General features: G+C 38.1%; 1 protein-coding gene across 1 annotated transcript in view; it reads right to left on the bottom strand.

Moving 5' to 3' along the window:
* Nucleotides 1–529: 529 nt before the first annotated feature.
* ELOVL7 (ELOVL fatty acid elongase 7) overlaps nt 530–27498 on the bottom strand; it is a 79486-nt gene continuing 52517 nt past the window's right edge. The window contains exons 3-8 of the mRNA XM_046671581.1: nt 23444–23634; nt 19960–20040; nt 18695–18751; nt 9375–9480; nt 5782–5918; nt 530–3331 (exon numbers count right to left, since the gene is read on the bottom strand). Of these exons, the coding sequence (XP_046527537.1) occupies nt 3122–3331; nt 5782–5918; nt 9375–9480; nt 18695–18751; nt 19960–20040; nt 23444–23634 (782 nt within the window). The 3' untranslated portion in view covers nt 530–3121. The remainder of the gene's footprint in view (nt 3332–5781; nt 5919–9374; nt 9481–18694; nt 18752–19959; nt 20041–23443; nt 23635–27498) is intronic.

Raw genomic sequence — 27498 nt, 5'->3', positions numbered from 1 at the left:
TGCGGCAGTTTGTCCCCAAGGTCAGAGCCCTCGTTCCTTTCTGGCCTCATCTCTCTGTATCTCTTACAGGAAGCCTCAGTCTAATTTGGTCTATGAGCCATTCCCTAAACTTTCCTAATATTTTTCTTCCCTTGGCTCTTGATTTATTATTTTTTTTCACTTACCCACTTACTCTTGCACACTAACCCACCACCACTCTGAAATTCTGCAAGGCTTAAACATACAACTCAAATGTAAATTCCTTCAGAGAGACTTCCCTGCTTGCTAAGTGGCAGGATTTTTGCTCCCATGGCACCTATCACGTTGTGCCCCGTAACATAATTTCCTCTGCCAGTCTGTGAGCTCCAGGAGGTCCCAACTATGTCGCAGGCATCTTTGTATCATTCTAATGTCCACACAGGCCTCTGAACATAGCAAGTACACAATGCGTGTGTAAAATGCTTTGGTTCAATGAGTATTTGGGTTAAAAACCACCCGTCCACACAGCAAACATGCAGTTAGATTCCAAAATAAAAGATACACACACATATACATGTAATACCAGAAATTTATTATAATAGACACACACACACTCACACACATAAACACAAAACTCAAACTTGGACAATATCCATGGAGTTTTCCACAATCTTTAAAAAATTTAACAGAAATAAAGGATAATTGAGGAAACGTAACTTCGTAATTTTATAATTTATATAACAATTTAGTCCACTCAGTTAAGAATTCTATTCAGTCAAGACTGTAAAATGGCAACGTTCCCATCGATATTTAAACTTTTGTATTTGTATTTATTTATAATATAGATATAGGTTCTCAAGGATTCATAGTTTTATGCCATAAACCAGATTTTGTAACTGGACTCTTTGTTAGGTAAGCAAACCCAAAGGCAATGAAGTCCTGAAGAGAGGGATGAAACCCCAACAGAAACTCTACGTGATCCACAGAGCCCTTTAATAAAACACTGCCAATTCAAACCCTACACCCAGTGATACTCATTTTGATCTACTGATGTTTATATGGAGGATGCTTCTGCTAGTTATGATTTCTTTTCATGTAACATTCTAGCTCTCCACTTCCATTCCTATAATTTAGAATTATATAACATGTTGCTGTTAGCTCATAGGCAACTCAAACATTTTAAAGACTACACGGAGGTTGGGAGAGGTTGTACAAGGCAGGCCAGGAAGTATGCAAGAAAAGGAATCAAACTCTTTTGTTTTATTTTCTTTTATTTTTGTTTCCTTTTGTCTTTACCCTACTGGGGTCTTTGGGAATTGTGTGTATGTATAACAGCACTTACCACAACTTCTCACTTTAGTACAGGTTGGATTTGAAGAGCTAAAACAGGACAACACTTAAGGCACCCTGAGACTCCCAGAGACGTAAATTACAGCTGCTGTTTCTTTTTAGCTCTGCTCTCCTGTTGTTAATTTTTAAAAAAATGTGCAAGTCTCCCCATTTATCAATTCTCATCTTCTCATATTGTAAGCAAGCAAAATCACTAAAGGTCACTTAAAGGCAAATAGCCTTATGAATCTGGTAAGTGCGAAGAGGAAAGGCCATAGTCCAGACAACAGATTAGGGGACACAGAACCACAGGAGTTGACAGTGAGTAAAAACTCAGGCTTTGTTGTACAATAACATCACTGTGTGTTATCCAACGACTGGAGCCCGTAAGTACTAACGGTTTACAGTCATACAAACATAAGCAGTTCTTCAAAATCGAGAACAAATATAACAAGAAAAAAAAGCACTGAGGAAAAATTCAGTATGTCCAAATATTGCTGTTTATTGGATAAAATTCTATTGACCAGTAGTTTGGGTTCTCCAACAAGAAAGTGTGAGAAAAAGAGAATTTTAGAAAGTAGCAATTTAAAGAAATGAAATCTATGAAAAATGAATTTTAGTTCTTCATTATAATATAACTTATAACTGAAAAAAAGAAATCCAGGCTGTTAATTAATTCATAATTCTGGAAAATATTTCTTCATGCAGTATACCTATAACAATAACTATGATGTAGTCAGTCTGTCTCTCTCTTTACTGAGAGAGACCCTTATATAACCAAATCTTCCTGGGTAATCTCTGTGTCACCATTTGCCTCCCCAGTTGCTTCACAAGCGACTCGAACCCATCTTTGGGAACGGTGTATGGCGGGTGGTCTAAAATCATTCACGACTGAAGGGTATCTGCAGTGTGTTCATAATGTGAACATTTACACCTCCACCCAATATATCCTTAACAGAATTAAGCCTTTAAACCGTGACAATATAAGAAGGTGACATTATAATACAACAGACAACAAATTTTTCCCACTGAACCACAGAGTACTTTTTCCATTGACAAATTTACCTCATCCCAGAAATATACGAAGTTAACTGCAAAACAGTAACAGCAAAGTGTTCGTTAAGCCATAAGAACAAACCACCTTTTTTCAAAATATTAATTTAACCTTAGTGTCAAGTGCATTGATGTACTAACTGAAAGGACTGCTGCTTTCAAACAGTTTATACAACAAAAGTGTCGTGAGGAAGTCTTACCAGCAAGACTGGTGGTTATTCAAGGGATCCATTAAAAATTATTGTTAGTGATTTTAAATGACAACTTGTCAAAAATTCACTTGACATTCAGCTGTGTTAGCTCTTCACCGTGGGAACTTCACTCGAGAGTGAATATAGTGTCTTCTGAATATAGTCAACAAGCAACAGAACCAGATCCCACATGAGAGGGTCCAAGACGTGGCAGAAGGGATTTATCATACGGCATGGATCTCTGTCCAAGCTCAAAATATCTAAGGACATTTTTCATCTATACCGGACTTCTTTGAAAAGTACTGTACTGTTTCACATCCTTCTTTCATTGTAATCAAATGTACTAAACGAAACCTTTAGGTTAGGTTTAAAAGCAGCTGAAAACTGACTGCTTTAGGCTCTAATTATCAGAAGACTGTTATCTGGGAGCTTTGGGCTGTCAAATATCAGAAACCTTAATAACTTATCATAAAAATACAAGCTCTTGGTTTTGAAAAATATACAAAATGCACTACACGTGGAAATATCTCTTGATTGTCAAGGAAGACAACATAGCAGTCTCGTTCATAGATTCATGTTGCACTTGAATTTCAATGATCTTTGTCTTTGCAGATTCCATTTTTCATAGTTTTGGGCAGCCTCTGACCTTTGGTGTAAGCACGGTACCAAAAATGGAGAAAGAGCAGCAGAAAGATGCATCCATAACTCATAATGATGTACAGAAAGACCGGAAACTGGTACTTGCAATCCTCCATGAAAAAGAACTGGCTTATGTGGATGGTGACAATAAGGAACTGGACCTAACAGATGAAAGAATGAAAAATATTGTTCAGAAATAAGAGCCACAATGGAGCAATTATTTAATGCATTCTTTGCCCGATTACGTTTAAACACTCTCTAATCGTAGCTAGGCTACTGTTGGGTAGGGAATTTTATCTTTCAATCTAGCCTCCATGGGAGTGATAGTGAGTGGAATAGTGTTAAGACCCAGATGGGAATTTGGAACCACTCTTCAGTCCCACCAAACTGCACAACTGCAGGAGGCGCTATGTACACGTCCCTGGACTGCACAGTGCTGCAGCCCTCCCCTACTGAGAGAACCATCAGAGCAGCTCTTCTCTGAAAGTCTCTGACCTGAGTCCTTGACGGATGAAATGCAAACAGGACCACTACATTATAGTCCAATTTTCTAGGACAGTTTTGATTTCAAATATTCTGTCCTGTTGTTAGGCCAGGTATTTCAATTCTGGGGAAACAAAAACATTCTAATTAGAGCCCTGCTAATTCTGTAGGAGCCAAAGCATTGCTGAGTCCTATCTGCCACTTGTCCTCTCCACTGTCATAGATAAAAATATGTCCTATCTGCCAACAGCAGCAGAGAATCTGCAAGGAGTAAGACAGCATTGGTGACCCTCCTAGTGATGCCTAGGAGCTCTGTGTTCCAGAACGTTCTACACAGTCTTAAGAGGGCTACTTTCTGGGCTAATGTCCAGATTTTATGGATATCTTTTTTTCTCCTGATTAAAAGGTAACAGGTATTCAGGGCCAGCCGGATGGCTGAGTAGTTAAAGTCCCATACGCTCCACTTTGGTGGCCTGGATGCACACATTCAGATACCAGGTACGGACCTATACCCCTACCAGCCAAACTGTGGCGGCAACCCACATACAAAAAATGGAGGAAGACTGGCACAGATGTTAGCTCAGGGCTCATCCACCTCAAGCTAAAAACACCAGAGGAAGATTGGCAACAGATGTTACCTCAGGGCAGATCTTCCCCAACAAAAGAAAAAAAAAAAGACAACATATATTCTGTGGAAACTTTAGAAAGGTAAAATCTATAAATAATAAAAAATAATAATTACAATCCATCCAGTTATAGTCATAGTTAAGATTTTCACACAGTTTCTTTTATTATCATCAACTTGCATTATCTCGAACTTTTATGACATTTCTGCAGTAGCTACAATTATTGCTCTCACTTTGCAGATAAGGAAATGAAACCTTAGAAAGCCTTAACAACATCCTCAACATTCTTTACAAGTGCATTTGCGTATAATAATACAAAATAATGTGTATAATAATAATGTACAAATGTCTGTTCTTTTGTTATTTTTCCACACTATTAAAAAGTTTTTAGGGGCCAGCCCCAAGGCCTAGTGGTTAAGTTCGCGGGCTCCATTTCAGCGGCCCAGGGTTTCACCGGTTGGGATCCTGGGCGCGGACATGGCACCGCTCATCAGGCCATGCTGAGACAGCATCCCACATGCCACAACTAGAAGAACCCTCAACTAAAGATATACAACTATGTACTGGGGGGCTTTGGGGAGAAAAAGGAAAAAATAAAATCTTTAAAAAAATTTTTTAAATTTAAAAATTTTAAAAAGTTTTTACAATAGTCAAGAGCATCTTAAGTGAAAAAGAGCCTAATGCAAAATTGTATATGCAGTATAATACAAATCATGCAAAAAGTATGCACATATATGCATACAGGAGAAAACCTAGATGAGAATAAAATGAAATATCAGCTCTGATTATTCCTGGGTGGTGGAATTATGCTTATTTTTCTTTCTCTTTACTTAATTAGATGTTCTAATTTCTCTGCAATGAGCACATACACTTTACAATCAGAAAAAATACTTAGAAAGCAACTGCAAATAATTTTTATGACTTTGTAATATTCCAAAGTAGGAATTAAAATAATTTATTTCACCATTTCCTTATGGTTGGTTATTTAGGGTGTTGTCAATTCTGTTGCTATATATATAATACCATCACTCTACACCATTAATCCTCATAGTACTTTTACTAGTTGGAGGGAAAAAAGGCTGACAAACATTAGGACTAGAGAGGCAGGCACACAAGAAGGCTCATAATTCCCTCAAGGTCATTTAGATCTAGAACAGGGAATTTCTAACTTCTAATTTAATATTATGCCTATTGAGGTTCAGTAACTTTGAGATTATTTTGACCATAAATATATTTATTTTATATAAATGCATAAAATAGTATAAAGATACACATGCTAGTTCAACTGTCTGAGCCTCTTGGCTGCCAAATATGCTTTGTTTTCAACAAAGTTCCTGACAAAAGTTTAAATAACATGGAAAGGATAAAGACGGGATGCCATATAGGGGCCAGACACTTTCTATGTCTAATTGTTTTGTAAACTTTGATATTCTAATTCATAGGGAAGATAAGTGACTCCAGTTTAGTTACACATCTGGTTTTAAAGAAAATTAATTACTCACAAGCTGTAATGATGTCAAATATTTTTTCCACCACAAATACTGCTGGTAAGCTGGTCCCAATGCACACAGTCCATAGTAAGAATACATGACTACATGTACAGCTGTATTTAGAAAGGCATGGAATGTTCCCAAACCACCTGGAAAATAAAATTATTATAAAATGGGGGCATTGCTTCTTAAAATGAAACACATTTTTGTCTGAACTGTTTTATTATAATAACTACTTTAATTAGTAGGAAGAAAAACATATATGAAATACCATCTTGATAAGCAGAGGGAGCTGAATAATACAATCATTTAGTAAAATATAAGATACAAATCTTAGAAAATAGATTAGCAAGTCTTTATTCTAACTTACCCTTAAGATGGTCTTATGATTTGGGTTTACTTAAACTAAGTTGATCTTTTTAAACTCGACATATTGCTAAAGAATAGTAATCAAATTCATTTTTTAGTGAGGGTTAACATATATAAAGTACACATAGCACATTAACCTTAAGTGTACAACTTGATGATTTTTTTACATATGAATACACCCATGTGACCATCACCAAATTCAAGAAATAGAACATTTCCAACAGCACGTGAGGTTCCTACGTCCCCCTTCCAAGAAAATACCCCTCCCAGCGTAAACTTTATTCTGACTTCTATCATCAGCTATTAGTTTTGGCTGTCATTAAACGTGATATAAACAGAATTATACCAGATGTACTCTTTCGTGCCGACTTTCTTTCAGTCAACAATGTTGTTAAGATCCATCCACGTTGGTGTATGTATTAGTAGTCTGCCTTTTTATTGCTGCACAGTATTACACTATATGAATGTATCACAATTTATTTATCCATACTCCTATTCAAAGCTATTTGGACTGTTTCCAATTTTGGTTATTATGAATAAAGCCACTAAGAATATTTTTGCATATGTCATTGTGTGGAAACAAATTCACTTTTTCCACTCTTGATAACTTTCAATAAATATTTTTAGTGCCACAAAACTTTGGCAGTAAACCCACTAGCTTTCACTAGTAAGCTATGCTAAGTTTGCTTCAATTAATTACTGTTTTTCCAAAATAAACATTTCTTAATTGTTGAACCATCTTTGATTGCTGCTTCCATTTGATTATTATCAATTGTGTCTTCCTATCTTGGTTTTCATTTTCTAATTTCACCACCTCTCCTATTGATTCATGTTCAATTTAGAATAGAAGCAAAGAACCCTGGGGGAATGTAACCAATGATCATTTCAGTTGTCTTTAGCTGGACCAGTAATACAGTGGAAAGGGTAAGGAGGTGATTAGTTGATGGTGGGGGAAAAAACAAAACTCTTCCCTAGCATCTCTTTCAATCTGTAAGAATCCGCACTTTTAAGTATAGCCTGATTCCACTTAGTAATGTTGACCTCGAATTTACATTTTTCTCCAAAATGTTCTATTTTCTTTATTCCAGTATTTTTTTTTTTTTTTTGGTGAGGAAGATTGGCCCTGAGCTATACATCTGCTACCAATCCTCCCCTTTTTGCTTGAGAAGATTGTCCCTGAGCTAACATCTCAGCCAATCTTCCTCTAATTGTACGTGGGATGCCTCCACAGCATGGCCTGAGGAGCAATGTGTAGGTCTGTGCCGGGGATCCAAACTGGTGAACCCTGGGACACCAAAGCAGAGTATGCAAACTTAACCACTACACCACCGGGCTGGTCCCTATTCCAGTATTCTTTAATTCCAGAAATAAGGCAAAAACTCACAAATTTGGACTAATTATGTTAGAAGAAGGGCCAAATTCATAAACACTATGAATTACAGAAAGTTTAAAGCAAAACAAAAATTGTTGCGTCATAGAAACTAATTACTTTTTAATAGTGATTCATAATTGCACCAATTCCAGATACTTCTAGATACTATCACTACTAAACCACTCCCTTAAAATAACCTGCTTAAACCAACTATTTTTAAGTAGTTTAAATATCCTCCCAATGCCTCATTTACACTGGACTGTGTCCAGGAACACTCTCTTTCTGAACAGAGGAAATCAGATTTCAGCTAAGCCTTTAATTACCACAAATTTCAAGTCAGAAGAAACAATTAGTGAAGCTTATTAACAACCTCCCAGCTTTTATTATTTACATTTGGATTAGCCTTCTTTCCCCATGAAACTTTAATAAATAAGCTAGAGTGGTGTGAGAACACCTTTTCCGGGGTAAATTAAAAATAGAACAGTTGTCTATTTCTGATAGTTCAGGAGTCTAGCTGCTTAACAGGAGGGTAAGCCAAATACATCTCAAGTCCATTTGAGTCTCACGATGATACGCACACAGGAAATCTATTTTACCCTTGATAATAAACTACATCAGGGCCTTTCTCACCAAGACACCTCTCCCACTTTTTGGTAGAAGACTATCTGTTTTCCATTTAGAAATTTTCACCATTTAAATGTCCTAAAACGAGGATCCTATGGACAGGAATTAAACAAAGCACTAGTGTTTCATAAGGGTCAGTGATCATAAAAGCTATCAAATAAAATTAACTTGCTTCTTTTCTCTAATTATGGTTATTTTCTGATAAGTTATATTAATGTTTGTTCACAGAACAATCATGTTTTAATTAGTAATGTTTTCATATCTTCTCTGGAAAACTTTTCTAATAAAGCATTTTCTAAGCTTGCTTTCTTCTTTATGATAACAGTTCTGAAAAGCAAACATCTCCGAATGAATTACAATCAGTGCCATCATATTTGACTCCTTTGGTCTGGAAAAAATAAAGGAATCACCTGAGTAACTATCATAATTCTCCACATCTCTGGAAGAAGGATTGCGTAATTAGTATGAAAACCTGCCATGGGAATATTTTCATTCTATTCAAAAGGAAAGCTGGAGTGCTATTATCCCAGAGAGCTGTACCATAGACAAACAAAAAATTAAATACTGGATAGAGGTCAGCTGTGCTCAAGTTTTTGAAAGAACAGTTTAAACCGGACAGTTTCTTTCTAGGAATGGAAGCCAATGCCAAATCACATTTCTGGAAATACCTCAGCTCTTATTGCTGTGCTTTCGACTTAAAAAATAATATCAAAACGTCCTTTAATATGACAGGATGCCTAAGGAAGTTGGGACAACTGCAATTGGACACATCTTTAGAGAGCTGTCAGGAGCTGGGGTGTATATCAGTCATCGGAAATTTGAAGGCGAAGGAGATATGGAACTTGAGATAAACATGCTAACTTCCTGGAAACATGCGAGGAATGGCTACAAAACCAAGGCTTTCACCATATTATTTGTTTGTTTATTATTATTTATTTATTTAAAGACATTTAATGGAGCTATGTGGGAAAAGAATAAAATCCAAACAGAACAACTAAAGGATATGTGTAGACGGCTGTCCCCAAAAGTCACACGCATCTAAAGAGTGGAGAGCGGGGGACGACTCTAGATAAGAGTCCTACATTTGTGTTTCCAGCAACAATAAAAGTCAGAAGTTTGAACAAAGGGATACTTTGATGTTTGGAGTTTCTTTTAAATCACTTTTAAGGATCGAATTTGTGTTTATTGCATACAGAAATGTTATTGTTTGTCACACTGGAACCCACTCTCCCCCGGCTACCTGCAGCAAATTTGACTCCAAACCACCAGGTCCATGGCATGATGGTATGATGGAAGACGTGCAGGAAAGTCACTTGGCTATTTTTCTTACGCAGAACAAAAAAGATCTGAAATAGTTTAAAGAAAATCAAGTTCATATAAAATCATGCACTAATTTATCTAGTGTTACAAAAATATTGGCAGAGTGCTAACTATGTCACATCATAATATGTTTTGAAAGGGTTGCCTTATAGAATACTCATAGAAGCAGCCAATTTGCCAAGGGGCAGCTCAAAAGCTAATTAGTATGAAGGAAGGTAGGTACAATGGCTAGTCATGGGAAAATCAATAAAAAGGTGAAAAGAAATTGTATTCACACTAAAAAACTCAAAGGTATAAAGAGAAGAATAGGACCAAGAGTTATTGAAAGAAATGTTGTTGGTAAAAAAAAAAAATACCCACATGGATTCTGAAATACATGAGAAAGCAGATAGTCTTAATACTTAGGACCAAAATTATTCTACATTGCTCTCTGACACATCCTACAAATTTAGATAAGGGATTAAGCAAACTGAAAGAGGACTTGAAACAAGCTAAAAGTTAGCAAATTATTATTAAAGAAAGATGAAGAGGTAAAAACTTGAAGAGTTAATTGGAGAAACAGGATGGAAAAGAAAGCAAAGCTGCCTAGGAAAAATGGGAAGGGCAACAAGACACCATCCAGATTGAATGTACCCAGTGTTTGCAGAAACTCTACAAACAAAGGAGTAGAACAAAGAGGCTTTTGGGGGAAATTTTTTTGGAAACATATTCAAAAGCAGAATTAAATGTATTAAAAGACATTTAAAATTTAGAAGACCAGTGATGAGACAGACTTCTAAATATGGGACTAGACAGAGCAGCAAAAACGAAAGTATTCAAAACCATATTGGAGCAATGTGGTTTAAGGAAGGACACAGAGGCAGCAACAGTTTCCATAATTGTGGAAGCTGGAACTGAGACCATGCAAAGCAGAAACAATGAAGCCAAAATGCATTTGCTTCCGCACTTGGAGGAAGGCAGCATGGTCCAACAGAAAAAGCCATAAACCAGCAATCTGGGGTCCTGGTCCCAGTGAGCAGCAGCCTTCCTCTGAGTAAGTCACTTAACTTCTTGGCTTCAATTCACTTTCAGATTGAGGGCTGTGGACGTTATAGATCAATGTTTCTCAGCCTTGGATGCATATTACAATGTACAAGAGCTTTTTTTCTTTTCATTTAGGTCATAATATTTATAACTATTAGTTTATAATTTCACTTGTACATTATTATTTGTCAGTCACCACATAAGTCCACCCCTTCACCCCTGTGCCCACCCCCCAACCCCTTCCCTCTGGTGACTACTAAAAACTATTCTCTTTGTATGTGTGTTTATCTTCCACATATGAATGAATGAAATACTGGTGTTTGTCTTTCTCTGTCTGGCTTATTTCACTTAACATAATACCCTCAAGGTCCATTCACATTGTTGCAAATGAGACGATTCTGTCTTGTTTCATTGTTGGGGAGTATTCACTGTAGATATATACCACATCTTTAGCCACTCATCAGTCAATGGGTACAGGTTGCTTCCACGTCTTGGCTATTGTGAATAATGCTGCAATGAACATAGGGTTGCATAAATCTCTTTGACTTGCTGATTTCAAGTTCTTTGGGTAAATACCCAGTGGTGAGAGATCTGGGTCATATGGTAGTTTTGTTTTTAATTTTTTGAGAAATCTCCATACTGTTTTCCATAGAGGCTGCAACAGTTTGCATTCCACACCCTCTTCAAAATTTGTTATTTTTAGTCTTGGTGATTATAGCCATTCTAACAGGTGTAATGTGATAGCTTAGTGTAGTTCTGATTTGCATTTCCCTGATGATTAGTGATGTTGAACATCTTTTCATGTGCCTATTGGCCATTTGTATATCTTTTTTGGAACAATGTCTGTCCATATCCTCCGCCCATTTTCTGACCAGGTTCTTTGTTTTTCTGTTGTTCAGTTGTGTGAGTTCTTTATATATTATGGAGATTAACCCCTTGTCGGATATATGATTTGCAAATATTTTCTCCCAATTGGTGGGTTGTCTTTTTGCTTTGATCCTGGTTTCCTTTGCCTTGCAGAAGCTCTTTAGTCTGAAGAAGTCCAACTTGTTTATTTTTTCTTTTGTTTCCCTTGTCTGAGTAGACATGGTATTGAAAAAGAACCCTCTAAGGCCAATGTCAAAGAGTGTACTGCCTATATTTTCTTCTAGGAGTTTTATGGTTTGAGGTCTTACCTTCAAGTCTTTGATCCATTTTGAATAAATTTTTGTGTATGCAAAAGATAATCGTCTTTCATTCTTTTGCAGGTGGCTGTCTAGTTTTCCCAACACCATTTATTGAAGACACTTCCTTTCTCCACTGTATGCCCTTAGCTCCTTTGTCGAAGATTAGCTATCCAAAGATGTATGGTTTTATTTCTGGGCTTTCAGTTCTTTTTTTTTTTTTTTTTGAGGAAGATTAGCCCTGAGCTAACTACTGCCAATCCTCCTCTTTTTGCTGAGGAAGACTGGCCCTGAGCTAACATCCATGCCCATCTTCCTCTACTTTATATGTGGGACGTCTACCACAGCATGGCTTTTGCCAAGCAGTGCCATGTCCACACCTGGGATCTGAACCGATGAACCCTGGGCCACCGAGAAGCGGAACATGCGAACTTAACTGCTGCGCTACCAGGCTGGTCCTTATTTCTGGGCTTTCAGTTCTGTTCCACTGATCTCTGTGCCTGTTTTTGTACCTGTACTATGCTCTTTTGATTACTATAGCTTTGTAGTATATTTTGAATGGGGATTGTGATATCTCCAGCTTTGTTCTTTTTTCTCAGGATTGCTTTAGCTATTTGGGGTCTTTTGTTGCCCCATATGAATTTTAGGATTCTTTGTTCTATTTCCGTGAAGAATATTATTGGGATTCTGACTGGGATTGCACTGTATCTGTAGATTGCTTTAGGTAGGATGGACATTTCAACTATGTTTATTCTTCCAATCCTTGTGCATGGACTATCTTTCCATCTCTTCATGTCATCATTGATTTATTTCAGTAATGTCTTATAGTTTTCATTGTATAGGTCTTTCACCTCCTTGGTTAAATTTTATTCTTTTTGTTGTGATTGTAAATGGGATTGTATTCTTGAGTTCTCTTTCTGTAAGTTTGTTATTAGAGTATAGAAACGCAACTGACTTTTGTAAGCTGATTTTGTACCCTGCAACTTTGCTCTAGTTCTTGATTATTTCTAATAGTTTTCCAATGAATTCTTTAGCGTTTTCTACATATAAAATCATGTTGTCTGCAAACAGCAAGAGTTTCATTTCTTCATTGCCTATTTGGATTCCTTTTATTTCTTTTTCTTGCCTAATTGCTCTGGCCAAAACCTCCAGTACTATGTTGAATAAGAGTGGTGAGAGTGGGCACCCTTGTCTTGTTCCTGTTCTCAGAGGGATGGCTTTCAGTTTTTCCCCGTTGAGTATGATGTTGGCTGTGGGTTTGTCATATATGGCCTTTACCATGTTGAGGTACTTTCCTTCTATACCCATTTTATTGAGAGTTTGTATTGTAAGTGGATCTTGGATCTTGTCAAAAGCTTTCTCTGCATCTACTGAGATAATCACGTGGTTTTTATTCCACATTTTGTTAATATGGTGTATCACATTGATTGACTTGTGGATGTTGAACCATCCGTGTGTCCCTGGTATAATCCCACTTGATCACACAGTGTAAGATCTTTTTAATGTATTGCTGTGTTTAGTTTGCCAATATTTTGTTGAGGATTTTTGCAACTATTTTCATCATCGATGTTGGCCTGTAATTTTCCTTCTTTGTGTTGTCCTTGTCTGGCTTTGGGATCAGGGTGATGTTGGCCCACAGAATGTGTTAGGAAGTGTTCCATCCTCCTCAATTTCTTGGAATAGTTTGAGGATAGGTATTAAATCTTCTTTGAATGTTTGGTAGAATTCTCCAGAGAAGATATCTTCTCCTGGACTTTCATTTTTATGGAGGTTGTTGATTACTGTTTCAATCTCTTTACCTGTGATTGGTCTATTCAGATTTCTATTTCTTCTTGATTCAGTTTTGGGATGTTTATGAGTCTAAGAATTTATCCATCTCTTCTAGATTGTTCAATTTGTTGGCATATAGTTTTTCTTTTCTTTTTTTTTTTTGAGGAAGATTAGCCCTGAGCTAACACCCGCTGCCAATCTTCCTCTTTTTGCTGAGGGAGGCTGGCCCTGAGCTATCACCCGTGCCCATCTTCCTCTACTTTATATGTGAGCTGCCTGCCACAGCATGGCTTGCCAAGCCGTGCCATGTCCGCACCCGGGATCCAAACCGGCAAACCCTGGGCTGCCGAAACAGAACGTGGAACTTAACCACTGTGCCACCGGGCCAGCCCTGGCATATAGTTTTTCATAATATTCTCTTATAATCATTTGTATTTCTGTTGTATCCATTGTAATTTCCCCTCTTTCATTTCTAATTTTATTTATTTGAGACTTCTCTCTTTTTTTCTTAGTGAGTCTTATAAGGATTTATCAATTTTGTTCATCTTCTTAAAGAACCAGCTATTAATTTCATTGATCCTCTCTACCTTTTTTTTTTGGTTTCAATTTCATTTATTTCTGCTCTAATTTTTATTATTTCCCTCCTTCTGCTGACTTTGGGCTTTGTTTGTTCTTCTTTTTCTGGTTCTGGAGATTTTTCTCGTTTGTTGAGGTGGGCTTATATTGTTATGAATTTCCCTCTTAGGGCCACTTTTGCTGCGTCCCATATGAGTAGGTATGATGTATTTTCATTTTCATTTGTCTCCAGATATTTGTTGATTTCTCCTTTAATTTCTTCAATGATCCATTGGTTGGTTGGTAGCATGTTGTTTAGTCTCCACATCTTGTCCCTTTCCCAGAATTTTCCTTATAGTTGATTTCTAGTTTCATAGCATTATGGTCAGAAAAGATGCTTGATATGATTTCAATCTTCTTAAATTTATTGAGGCTTGCCTTGTTTCCCAGCATATGGTCTATCCTTGAGATGTGCCATGTGCACTCGAGAAGGATGTGTATTCTGCTGTTTTTGGATGGAGTGTTCTATATATATCTATAAAGTCCATCTTGCCTAGTTTTCCATTTAAGTCCACTATTTCCTTGTTGACTTTCTGTCTGGATGATCTATCCATTGATGTAAGTGGGCTGTTAAGGTCCCCTACTATTATTGTGTTGTTGCTTCATGTACTTTGGTGCTCCTCTGTTGGGTGCATATATATTTGTAAGTGTTATGTCTTGTTTGTGGAATGTCCCTTTTATCATTATATATTATTATATATTATATATTATTATATATTGCCCCTCTTTGTCTCTCCATGCCTTTTTTATCTTGAAGTCTGCTTTGTCTGATGTAAGTATGGCAACACCTGCTTTCTTTTGTTTGCCATTAGCTTGGAATATCTCCTTCCATCCTTTCACTCCCAGCCTGTGTTTGTCTTTGGAGCTGAGATGTGTTTCCTGTCTTGTTTTTTAATCTATCCTGCTACTCTGTGTCTTTTGATTGGAGAATTCAATCCATTTACATTTAGAGTGATTATTGATATATGAGGGCTTAATGCTGCCATTTTCTTGCTCGTTTTCCAGCTTTTCTGCATTTCCTTTGTTTCTTGTTCCATATATTCTGGACTACCAATTCAGTTAGGTAGTTTTCTATGAGGGTTTTCTTATTTTCTCTTTATTTGTTATTTGTGTCTCTGTTCTGATTATTTGTTTAGTGGTTACCATGAGGTTTGTATAAAAAATCTCATAGATGAGATACTACATTTTATGATAACTCTTATTTCCTTAGACTAAGACAATTCCATCCCTTTCCACTTCCCCTTCTAAGTTATTATTGTCTCAACTTATTCCATCCTATGTTGTGAGTTTGTGGTTAAAATGATGAGATTAGATTTATTTTTGGAGTTTTCCTTCCCTTTATGTTTAATGTTTTAATTAAGTGTTTGCTAACCTGTTCTGATAGAGAGCTGTAATTTTCTGATTTTTGTCTACCTATTTATCTCCTTGCTCAATGCTTTGTAACCCCTTACTTTTTTTTTCAGGTATAAGGGCCTTCTTGAGCATTTCCTGTAGAGGGGATCTTGTGGTGATGAACCCCCTTAGCTTTTGTTTATCTGGGACAGTTTTTATTTCTCCATTATATCTGAAGGATATTTTTGCTGGATGGAGTATTCTTGGCTGAAAGTATACATCATTCCACTGTCTCCTAGCCTGTAAGGTTTCTGCTGAGAAATCTGCTGAAAGTTTGATAGGGGTTCCTTTGTAAGTTATTTTCTTCTGCCTTGCTGACCTTAATTTTTTTATTTGTCATTGACTTTTGCCAGTTTTACTATTATATGCCTTGGAGAAGGTCTTACATTGATGTAGTTAGGAGATCTATTGGCTCTTTTCACTTATATTTCCAGCTCCTTCCCCAGGTTTGGGAAGTTCTCAGCTATTATTTCTTTGAACAAGCTCTCTGCCCCATTCTCCTCTTCTCCCTCTTGAATACCTATAATCCTTATGTTGCATTTCCTAATTGAGTCAGATATTTCTCAGAGAATTTCTTCATTTCCTTTTAGTCTTAGTTCTCTCTCCTCTTCCATCTGAAGCATTTCTATATTTCTGTCTTCCAGATTGCTGATTCTGTTTTCCATAATATCAGCTCTACTATTCAGGGAGTCCAGATTTTTCTTTATCTCACGCATTGTGTTTTTCATCTCCAACATTTCTGATTGGTTCTTCTCAATAGTTTCAATCTCTTATGTGAAGATGTTCCTGCTTTCACTGAACTATCATTTCTGGTAACTTGTTAAGTTTTTTAATGATAGTTATTTTGAATTGTGTCATTTAGTTTATAAATTTCTATGCCTTCAGCATTGATTTCTTGCATGTCATTTTCCTTCTGGTCTGGAGATTTAGTATATTTTTTCATACTGTTTGATGGTATGGATTTGTGCATCCATATAGTCATGGTATCTGCTCACAGCTCCCCCCTGCTGCCACTGGGTAGGGGTCAAGAGCTGTGTATTCTTAGCCCACCATGATCTGCGGCTTGCTGCTCATTGCCTCTGCTTTTCCATCTGTGTGGGTGCTCTGGCTGACTGGCTGAGCTGTAGCACCAGCTGGGGGAGGGGCACTTTCTTTTGCCTGTGTGATCCTGGAGGCATTCTCATTTTGCCCTATCTGCTCTCCCGGGATGCTAGCTTAATGAAGACACCCCTTCCATAGCTTAGTCCCCTCTGTGTGCAGCTTTCCCACAGGCTGTGAGGGAAGTTGGAGAGCAAAGGTGTTCCCATGGAGAGCTGCCCCTCTTCCCTCTCCTCTCAGAGCTGCACAGTCCGGAGCCCAGGGTTGCTGCTGTTGGGGGAGGGAGAGAAGATCCCTTATCTCCTGCCACTTCCTCTGGGGGTCCAGCATCTTCACCTCCAGGTGTATAGCTGCATGGATCTCTCAGATGTCATTTTTGTTGCATGAGTGTCCTCTGTTGGTATATGAATGTCCTTTCCATTGTATCTTAGCGGGGAGAGTCTAAGGGGAGAGCTTGCTCCACCATGATGCTGATATCACTTGAAAGAAACTTTTGAAAAATAGCCATGCCTGCTCTCTACTCCAGATCATGTGGCATCAAATCTCTTGGGGTGGGACCTAGGTTTTTTGTTTTCTAATGCATTAAGTTTACTGGACCATGAGGGTTGAGAACCACTCGACCACAAAAGGGGATCTCAAAATGTGGCCTCTAGACCAACAGTAATAATATCACCTGAGAACTGGCTAGAAATGCAAATTCTTCAGCTCCACCTAAGACCTGCTGAATCAGAAACTCTTGGGGTAAGATAAAGTCATGTGTAGTTTTGTTTGTTTGTTTGTCTGCTGAGGAAGATTCACCCTGAGCTAACATCTGTTGCCAGTCTTCCTCTTTTTGCTAAGGAAGATTTACCCTGAGCTAACGTCTGTTGCCAATCTTCCTCTTTTTGTATGTGAGCCGCCACCACAGCATGACCACTGATGAGTGGTGTAGGTCCACTCCTGGGGACTGAACCCAGGCCGCCAAAGTGGAGCATGCCAAACTTAACCACCAGGCTACTGGGGCTAGCCCAAGTCATCTGTGTTTTTAACAAGCCCTCTATGTGATTCTAACACATGCTAAATTTGAGAACCACTGGATGCTATGCTCACTAAAGCCCTTTCCAATTCTAACATTATGCGATTATTCAGCTGAGAAGGTGAAGCATGTTGAGATTTGCTACAAGAAATGTAGCGGTATATTTTCTAAACAGAGAATACACTTGTTAGTCTTAGACCTAGGACTGGTTCCAGATAACTAAGATCCACATGCCACAAAGATACAATAAATACCCAACTTTCTGAAACTACTCTGGAAACAAAGGCACATGGCTTTCTCCTCTCATCATGGACCCTAATTCGCAGCATTTGCTTTCCCAGGGCCCAGGCACCCAAATTCAGAGTTGGTCTGCAGGAAAGGAGCCAGTAAGGACAGACTTCAGAAAGGCAGCTGGAGACAGTTTTGATATTACCCAAATTACTGATATCCCAGGGGTGATTTAACATTCTAGTATAAGTTTATGAATTTTGAAGTATTTATCTTCTTCTTTTTTTTTTTGCTGGGGAAGATTTACCCTGAGCTAACATCTGTTGCCAATTGTCCTCTCTTTTCTTTTTTTTCTTTTTCTTGCCTCCCCAAAGCCCTAGTAAATAGTTTTATACTCCAGTTGCAAGTCCTTCTAGTTCTATGTGAGCTGCTGCCATAGCACGGCTACTGACAGATGAGCAGTGTGGCTTTGCAACCAAGAACTGAACCTGGGTCAACGAAGCAGAGCATGCCAAACTTTAACCACCAGGCCGTCAGGGCTGGCTCAGCATTTATCCTCTTAAAGGAGTATGGATGACACAGTATGAATAACCAAAGGTCAATTTTCCTCTGCTCTTTGCTTCCTGAACTTGCTCCACAAAACAATTATCATAAATCTGCATAAAGATGTACAGTTTTGTAATATATATGACAGTCACAGGTTTATCTTAATCAGGCAGTAGATATACAAGAAAAACCTCATGGAGTTTGCAAAAGACTGAAAAATAAGCTTATTCTATCTAGTCTCTAAAGTTACTGATAATAAAAAGTAAAAGATAATATTAGGTCTGCCTGAGGAGGAGAGATAACCAAAGTTACTAGACAACAGAATTCTAGCAGTTTATTGCTCTCATTGAAACGTCAAACATTTACCAAATGTGGTGACTACATACTCACAGTATCTAACAGCTCGATAAATTTGGAGAAGTAATAAAGCCAGCAGGTGCGTGCCATCTGCAGAAACACAGATACATATGAATTTATTTATTTATTTTTTTACATGGAAGAAAATTTTATTTTTTAAAATTTTGGCACCATACACATAACATAAAATTTGCCAAATTAACTTTTTTTTTTTTTGCTGAGGAAGATTTGCCCTAAGCTAACATCTGTTGCCAATCTCTTTTTGCTTGTGGAAGATTCACCTGAGCTAACATCTGTGCCAATTTTCCTCTATTTTTTTTTTTTTTGCTTGAGGAAGATGTGCCTAAGCTAACATCTGTGCCAATTGTCCTCTATTTTGTATGTGGGTCAGCATGGCTGCCAACGAGTGGTGTAGGTCCATGCCTGGGAACTGAACTTGGGCTGCCAAAAAGGAGCATGCCAAACTTAACCACTAGGCCACAGGGCCAGGCCCCCGTGTTAACTATTTTTAAGTATACAGTTCAGTGGCACTAAGGACATTTACACTGTTGTGCAACCATTACCACCATCCATCTATAAAACTCTTTTAATCTTGAAAAACTGAGACTCTGTACCCATTAAACAAATAACCCCGACTCCCCTCCCCCCAACCCTTGGCAACCACCATTTTGGTTTCTGTTTCTAAATCTGACTACTCCAGGTACCTCATATGATAAAATCATGCAGTGTTTGCCCTTTTGTACCTGGATTACTTGATTTATCGTAACGTCTTCAAGCCTCATTCACGCTGTAGCATATGTCAGAATTTACTTCCTTGTTAAGTCTGGATAATTTCCCATTGTATGTATATATACCACATTTTGTTTATCTATTTATCCATCAATGGACACTTGGGTTGCCTCCACTTTGTGGCTATTGTGAATAACGCGGCTATGAATATGGGTAAACAATTATCTCTTCAAGTCCCCCACTTTCATGTCTTTTAGGGATATACCCAGAAGTGGAACTGCTGGATCATATGATAATTCTAGTTTTAATTATTTGAGGAAACCAGATATAAATTTATTTTTAAATTCAGGAAATTCAAAAAGAAAAGCACCAATTTTCATTTCACATGAAACTACACACCTGACTTTCTTTGATTTTTTTCTGGTAATTTTTAGCTTTTTTCTCTCAATACATATTTTCTGATAACTGAGTCATTTACTCACTCTGAGTTCACATTAAGTGTCACAAATAGAGTCCAAAAAGTTTTAACCTTGATTTTGAGTTCCAAGTTTTTCCAAAGGGAAACTTACCCTCAAAGCTGTAGGTGACCATGAATAGTCAACAATTTCACATCGTAATGAATAACCTGTACCCCAGCCAGACATCACAAACTGCAAGACAACACATGCATATTAAAGAAGGAAGCATTTGCTCAATAGTTACAACAAAGGTAGTTTTGATTGCATCTCTTCATTGCATTCTCAGCTGAGTCAGAGGTCACATTCAGAGGGAAAGACAGGCTAGAACAATTACAAACTAGGAGCTTGCTCGATATCAAAGCAACAAAAGTTTTCAAAATCGTAAACTCATATACTATTTATATAAACTGTGTTTGAACTAAAATGTCCATTTCTTGGGATGATTATTCTACTATAATGGAGAATAAAACACTGGGAGTGTTTTGCTTAAACAGCGAGTACCGGTAGATATATAGCAGTATATGTACATACATGTATATCTATATATGCCTGTGCACATGTTGGTGTACTCTAAAGAGAATAATCAGGTCCAAATTCGCTCTTTTCTAGTGATTTCCAATCTTCCCAATTAGTCAATAAATAAATGGGTAAACCAAAATTGCTCAATGTACTCATAAGATGGCTGCAACAACTGGATTTTTACTGTCCTTGGCTAGTGGGTGTAATGTGAAGTGGTAATCTGTGCCTATTAAAATCAAGATTCACTAAACACAAGACTCAGATATTAGTTTTGCTTTGGATTCACATGACAAGTAAGCAAGGAAAATCTTAACAATAAGAGTACAATCTGGCAAGCCTTAATTCCAACACACCCACCAAGTGACCTTAGACTAGTGGTGAGAAGAAAAAGCCTATTGTTAATAAGTCTGAACCATGATTCAAAGATTACATTGACATTCTTTCAGTGTGACAGTGGGAAGCTCTGCTTTTAAAACAACATCTGAACATGAAAAACTAAGGGCTCTAACTTTAAATTAAAGCATATATTAAATGTTTGGCTTAATTTAGAGTTCTGACAATATGATCAATTCTTCTCTTCTCTGACTTCCCAGTCTCACAAGTGCCAACATCTTCCTGAGAAGGTCTTCTTTCTCGCTATAATGCTTCTGTCATTTTCTGCCATTGAAGTACATTTTCAATTTCTATTTTTAACTACTATTAAAGCTAAAATGACAACTTTAAAATAAATTAACTTCTAAAAGCAAAAGTTCATGAGGCATTATCAGTACGATATTTTAATGGTGAAAAGAAAAGAAGCAAAGGAGAAAGAATAACCATATTTAGACTGTCGTGTTTAGAAACATACCACCCTTTTCTGATACTAGCTCCTACCTTGATTTGTAATATAATTTAATCACATATTAACTTGGTAAGTTGGGAAATCATGAAAATTAAGATTCAGAAAAGTATAACATATATTTCATGGGTGAGAAAAATATCTTTCAAAAACAAGTCAATAAATTTTCTCAAAGGAATAAGGCGACATGGCCCAGAAATAGCTAATTCTGTTTTACAAAGTCCTTATCTGTCAGCGAGCATCCTCATATTCTCTGGTGCTCAGACTCACTTCTGACTGATGCAAGTAATACCCTCAGCCCACTTTCTTAAACTGGGATGACTGGTTTTCCACTTCACCCCACCCCCAACAAGCACTGCACTGAAAAGGAGAAGCTGTGTGACTTGGCCTTCTGTGGGGTCTTCATTGGTCTCTCTAGTGTCCGACTGGTGCCAAGGAACTAGCACATTCAAACCATCACTGTGGATTCCCTTGGTCTGATGTACTTCCCTTTCTCCTTGTTCATGTTTACCCTGACATCCCTGGTGAAGAGGTTTACTCTGAATACCAAATGCAATCGTGCTCCACCCAATAAACCACGTGTCCTGGAGAGGACATGCTGCTCAGCTGGCAAAAGTCTGTTTAAACAAGTGTGGAACTTAATGCTTTCTTGATCGAAGTCTAAAGAACATTCCAACAGTCAGTGGAGCTTTTGACATACGTGTTTATATTTCAGGCTAGCAATAAGAAAGAGTAATAATGTATACTTGGCAGGTAATAAACCCCAAAACTGGCATACAAGGAACTCAAGTATTAGCAGTTAATGGGAGATAGAAACTTTCAAATTCAGATATTTTCAAACCTTCTTTTATATTATAATTGCTAAAATAGGAACTAAAACTGACTGGTTATAACTGGATTCTTTCCAAGCCTGAGACATATATTTGGGGACATCACAATCAATGACAGAATCAGACACAGAACCTAAGAACACCAGAATCTGAAGGGACTTGAGAGAAAATTTGGTTCGATCTTGACTTTAGAGAATGGAGGCCCAAAGAGGTTAAGTGACTTGCTCAAAATCAGGCAGCTAGTTAGTAGCATAACTGAGACTAACTAGCCCCTGGTATCCTGGCTTCTAAGTCTGCTCTTAACACTGTCCTACAGTAGGCTATATCCTATGTCTGGGAACGTGCTAAGAGCATGCATTTTCTCTGCTCCCCATCTCTATTACTCCTTCCCTTTCAGTTACTCATTCTCCAGAAAGGACAGTAAAAGTGGCTTGTGAGTTAACTTTGGAAATAAAGTAGAAGACATATAAGGCATCAAAGTAAGTCCAGACTTCAGGGAGCCCTGTGAGAAACGATGCCAGAGCAGACTTAAGGTGTTGGATCAGGTGGACTCATGGCAGGAATCAGATTGGAAGGGCACATGAGCAGAGGCTACGGTGTCAAGAGAGGCCAGGGGGCCACACTGGGCCCTAGCAAGACCCAGGTAGGAGGAAGCGCAGGCTGTGCTGTAGATGAAGTAAATAAGGAGCAGAAGATGAGGAAGCCAGCCAGTATTGGAAAAGAAGCAAGGAACCCCAGAAAAGCAGGTAAGTGAGGGTGGCTGAGGCATGTTAATAGCAGAGGGGGAGAACAAGGATCCATGAGTCTGCTTTTGGGTCCTGGAAGATCCCCATCTCTCTTTCTGACATTTAAGGTACAGGTTCCCTCACCTACTGCTTTGTATGAGTCTAAGTTCTCTGTCCCCATAAAACCCAGCTAAACCAACCAAAACTTCACCTTCTAGCTCATCAGAGCACGCAGAAACCAAAGGTCTCGACCGTGATGATGACAACTCATTACAGAGTCAGGATGAGCTCTGATGTCAGACAGACCTGGATTCAAATATCAGTCCTCCACTTACCAACTATGCTACTTTGAGTAAGTTACTTAATTTCTCTCAGCATGAGTTTCCTCAAAACTAACATTTATGGATTCATTCAATCACCTATTAAGGTAGCTACATGCAAGTCATTGGCTTAATGTTAACTTTTCTCACTACCTGTGAGGAAGACTATACAGAGGGCCTCTAAGGAGTTCAATATCTGATCTACCCATAACAACTTTTTGGCAAATACCTGCTCTAGTGAGGCAAGTTTCTAAAATTCCTTAAATCTCGAAGAGTTACCCTTACAGTCACAACAAGAAACATGACAGATAAACAGGAAGACCCAAGCAAAATTCTCCCATTAGGAATACTGAAGACACTTGCCTCATAACACAGATACACAGAAAAGAGTACTATGAAAAAATTGTACGTTATCATCACTTTCTTGAGGTCAAAGGGCTTTCGATTCTCCATGAGCTTTGGTCCCAGAGAAGTGACAAAATAGACATAGAGTACCAGGATGATGGCTTGTGGCAGAGGCGAGGACATGAGGAACCAGTCTTCAACTCTTGGATCTAAGAGAAAAACAAGATGTAAGTGCCCAGCCACTTAGCCAAGAGATAACTGACAGCAACCAGTACTTCTTTAAGTGAGCACCTAGATCTTAATGTTGACAGTGGACTATTTGGGCAATGATCACTACTATCTTCAGGAAGGGTAAAGGGAAATCACCAGGAATAATGATGGGGCTAGAAACAGTGAGGCTGTTACTACCCTAGACCTCCAAGGGAAAAGGGAAGTAGCGGTTCTCAGAACCCAGGAGAGGGTTACATGGAGAAGCCCTCCTGGAGAGGAGCTATGACCTTCAGTTGAGGGATTCAACCAGCACAAGGCAATTCTGCAACTAAGAGGCCAGGAGAATCCATACCCAAACACCACACTCCTTCCTCTCTCCAGTCTCCTGGGGCTCTCCATTGGCTGAACCCAACCAGAAACCAGAGGGAAAGGGAGCAAGCCCATGGATATAGTCCATACTGGTCATTCTCCAGGGCCCCACACAGGGTGCAGAGTAGATCTGGAGGACAGAAGACACCAAGCAAAGTTCCACCATCCATCTATACCCACTAATAACATTTTAGAGTTTCTCCATTCAGACATTCTTTTATATATAAAAAGGTTTATTTTTGCTATTTCTTAACTTTCTGCTTTCCCCAAGAAAACTGAGACATTTCCAAATATACTGTATCATACAATCATAGAATTGAAAGAGACCTTTGTATCATCTAAGTATCTAAAGTGTGAGTTCTAGTGTCCAAAATGTGGGCTAACAAATCTGATATTTTGAGCAAAAAAATGTATTAGCCTCACAACCGTGTAAAAAGAAATTCACCTATCACGGCTCATTCCAGGCCAGGAGAATTAGGTCAACTAAAAATTGCAACTCAAGATAAAATGTGATTAATCTTACAATCTTAAGTAGTTCAGGTGTAATTTTACCAAATTGCCTCATGAAGCCAGAGCAATAAAAAGGGAATAAGTATGGACAAGTTTCCAGGTGCATCTGACTCAAAATTGAGTCTTGATGAAACTTGGGTTGCTAAATACCATCACTTTCATCGATTGGGAAAGAGGGGTGGGGGGAATACAGCCCTTGCTCACTTAAACTGCTAATAATGTAGCTAATTACTAAAAAAACCTTCAAATACCCCTTCAAGTCTGATTTTATACTTGATGCAAAAATTTCTTCAATCGACTCCATGACTGATGACTCACTTGGCTTCAATTTTACTGCTAGAGCGCTCACTCTTGACACTCAGATGTACCAAGGCATGGCTTTAGCTATTAAATGATTTATTCTGCACTCAAATGGGCCTCCCTCAAAAAAACTGACAGATGCCCTATCTCAGAAAAATAAATAAGCCAACTATCAACTCTAAAACGAATCCCAAGCTATTTAGGAATTTAATATATGATAAAAGGAAGCCCCAGGAACAAGCAGGGAAGGGAGAGACTACTCAACAACTGTTGACAGGAAAACTGACTGGTTGGTTGAAAAATGAGTGTGTTCCATATCTCATATCCTACATAAGCATGTCCCAAAATATGCAATGGAAGCAAGATATTTAAAGTTTTTCCACAACAAGTTGGGAGAGACTACTGGGAATGCTACGTTAAACAAACAAGTTGCTTTTTGGCAGGATTTCTTAGTGCTTCATGTTCATTGTGAATTGCCAAGATTGGAACTGTGTATGCAACATTTCTCAAACTTATTTGGCCATGGAACCCTGATTTTTTTTTGTCAAATAGCATTGAACAACTTGTGGAACTAACACTCTGTGGAACACAGTTTGGGAGAGATAGCCCTTTGCTAAAATACATTTATAAACTAAACCATCAAAAATTAGACAGTGATAGGGGAAGATAAATAGGATCAGATCATTCTGAGATACAGTAAGGAGGGAGAAAATACAAATTTTTAAAATGGTTAAACAAGGGGAATGAGAGACAAGTGGAAGTTAAGAAAAACACTGAGATTTTTTGTTTAGGTAACTATACCATTACTGAGACTAGAAATACAGGATAAGGAAGAAGATTGGTCAAGGAGAGACGACTTATGCTTTAGAACATCTTACACTTGGGGTGCCTGTAAATCATTCATATGGAGACCCCCTCTAGGCACCTGGATATATGGGTCCAGAAATTAGGAGAGACATCTAGCCCGGAGATGTAGGTTTGGCTCGCCATCACATAAAAGATGAACAATAAAGTGGAGAAACTGATTTAGGAGAAGTGGGTAGAGTAAGGAGAGTACGTGCTGAAGTCAGAAGCTTGAGGACTCAACACTCAAGGAGGAGTGGTAGAGAGAAACCTGTAAAGAAGCCTGGGAAGGCCCTGCTGAAGAGAGAGATGGAAACCCACCAAAGAGCGATCCCGAAGCCCAGGGGAGAGTGAATTTTTGGAAGAAGTCAAAGCATCAAATGTGGCCAAGAGGGAAAGTAAACCATGGACTGAAAAGTGTGGCTGGATTTAACAAAAGGAAGTCACTGCTGCTCTTAGCAGGAACCATTTTAGTAAAGCTTCATGTACAAAACAGAAATTCCACAAAAGCTTCCTGACATTCATAAAAACACAAAGTTCTCAAAATTAAAAAAATTTGTTAAATTAACATTGTCACAGTTTTAGATCAGGAAAAGCTTTGAAATCAGCTATCCAAGTACATGTCCCTGAAGTCTTTTATTACTTCTATCAGGTCCCTTCCTCCCCTTTAGCAAGTTTCCCAGGACATCCAGGTACCACGTGCAACTAAAAAGGCCACGAGGAACCCTGGCCACAGGCCTGTACCTCACCAGTCTCAGAAAATAGAAGTCATCACACAACTGGAGACCAAGGGACAGAATCAGAACTGATCAAATTTTGCTGGATTTCTACAATCAGTGAGTAATCCAAACTGAAAATACACGAATATCGTAAATAATATTAATATGTCTAGTTTTTATCTCCAATGAAATAAAGACTTAAAATCTGTACCAAAAGAAGTCTTCTGAAGGGATGTTAACCTTTCACCTGTGGATGGTGACAGTATGGATGATTTTTCTTTTTTTTCTTATTCTTTATAAGCAATTTTAAATGTTTCTGTTATTAGCACATATATGACTGAAAACTAGAGGTTTTTTAAGTGTCAGTAAAGGAATTCCTGAACTAGAAATATATTTTATTTTATTGTTTCATTGACTCAGCAGGGGGGAAAAAATCAAATGACGTCACCTTTCTGTTCTTCCGCTGGTAGCAGTAGAAAGAACACAAGCCAAAAAAAGCATGCTGGGCTGGCTCAGGAAGCAGAAGAAAATAACTTTAAAACAAATAACTTTTTCCTGTAATTTAACATTTTAAGCACACACCTTTCAAAAAAATCCTGTGTGAGGCTTTCAAGGTCTAGAGATCAAAAAAGATTATAGATTATGTCCTTTGAGAAAAGCTAGTTAATTTAATTTCATATCATTTTCCAAGCAAATAATAAAAGAAAACACCAAGCTTTTTTATCCTATTTGAGCAAAGCTCTGGAGTCAGCCGGCCTGGGTTCAGATCCTGGCCCTCCTACTGACTCATTATGTGACCTGGGGTCATTAACTTCTCTGTGCTTAGTTTTCTCATCTGTGAATTGGGCATAAAACAGCATGTATCTCACAGACAATTTGGTGACTTCTTGTATGTAAACAGCTGGCACAGCCTAAGTGCTCAGTAAGTGTTGCTGCTGTCATTACAGCAGATGTCAATTCTGTCAGCACAGCAGAATCATCTCTGGAGTATTTAAAAATCAAATGGCCAAAAATGACCTTGGTCCAACCGAATCAGAATCCCAGGGTATGGGTCTCAGGCATCCATATGATACCGACCCTGATATCAGTTTCCCTACATTAAACCCAGCATATATGAGGTTA

Source organism: Equus quagga, chromosome 9 (genome assembly GCF_021613505.1).
Source record: "Equus quagga isolate Etosha38 chromosome 9, UCLA_HA_Equagga_1.0, whole genome shotgun sequence".
NCBI classification, from domain to species: Eukaryota; Metazoa; Chordata; class Mammalia; order Perissodactyla; family Equidae; genus Equus; species Equus quagga.
Note: the sequence above shows the minus strand (reverse complement) of the source record. Positions and strands in the feature narration are given on the sequence as shown.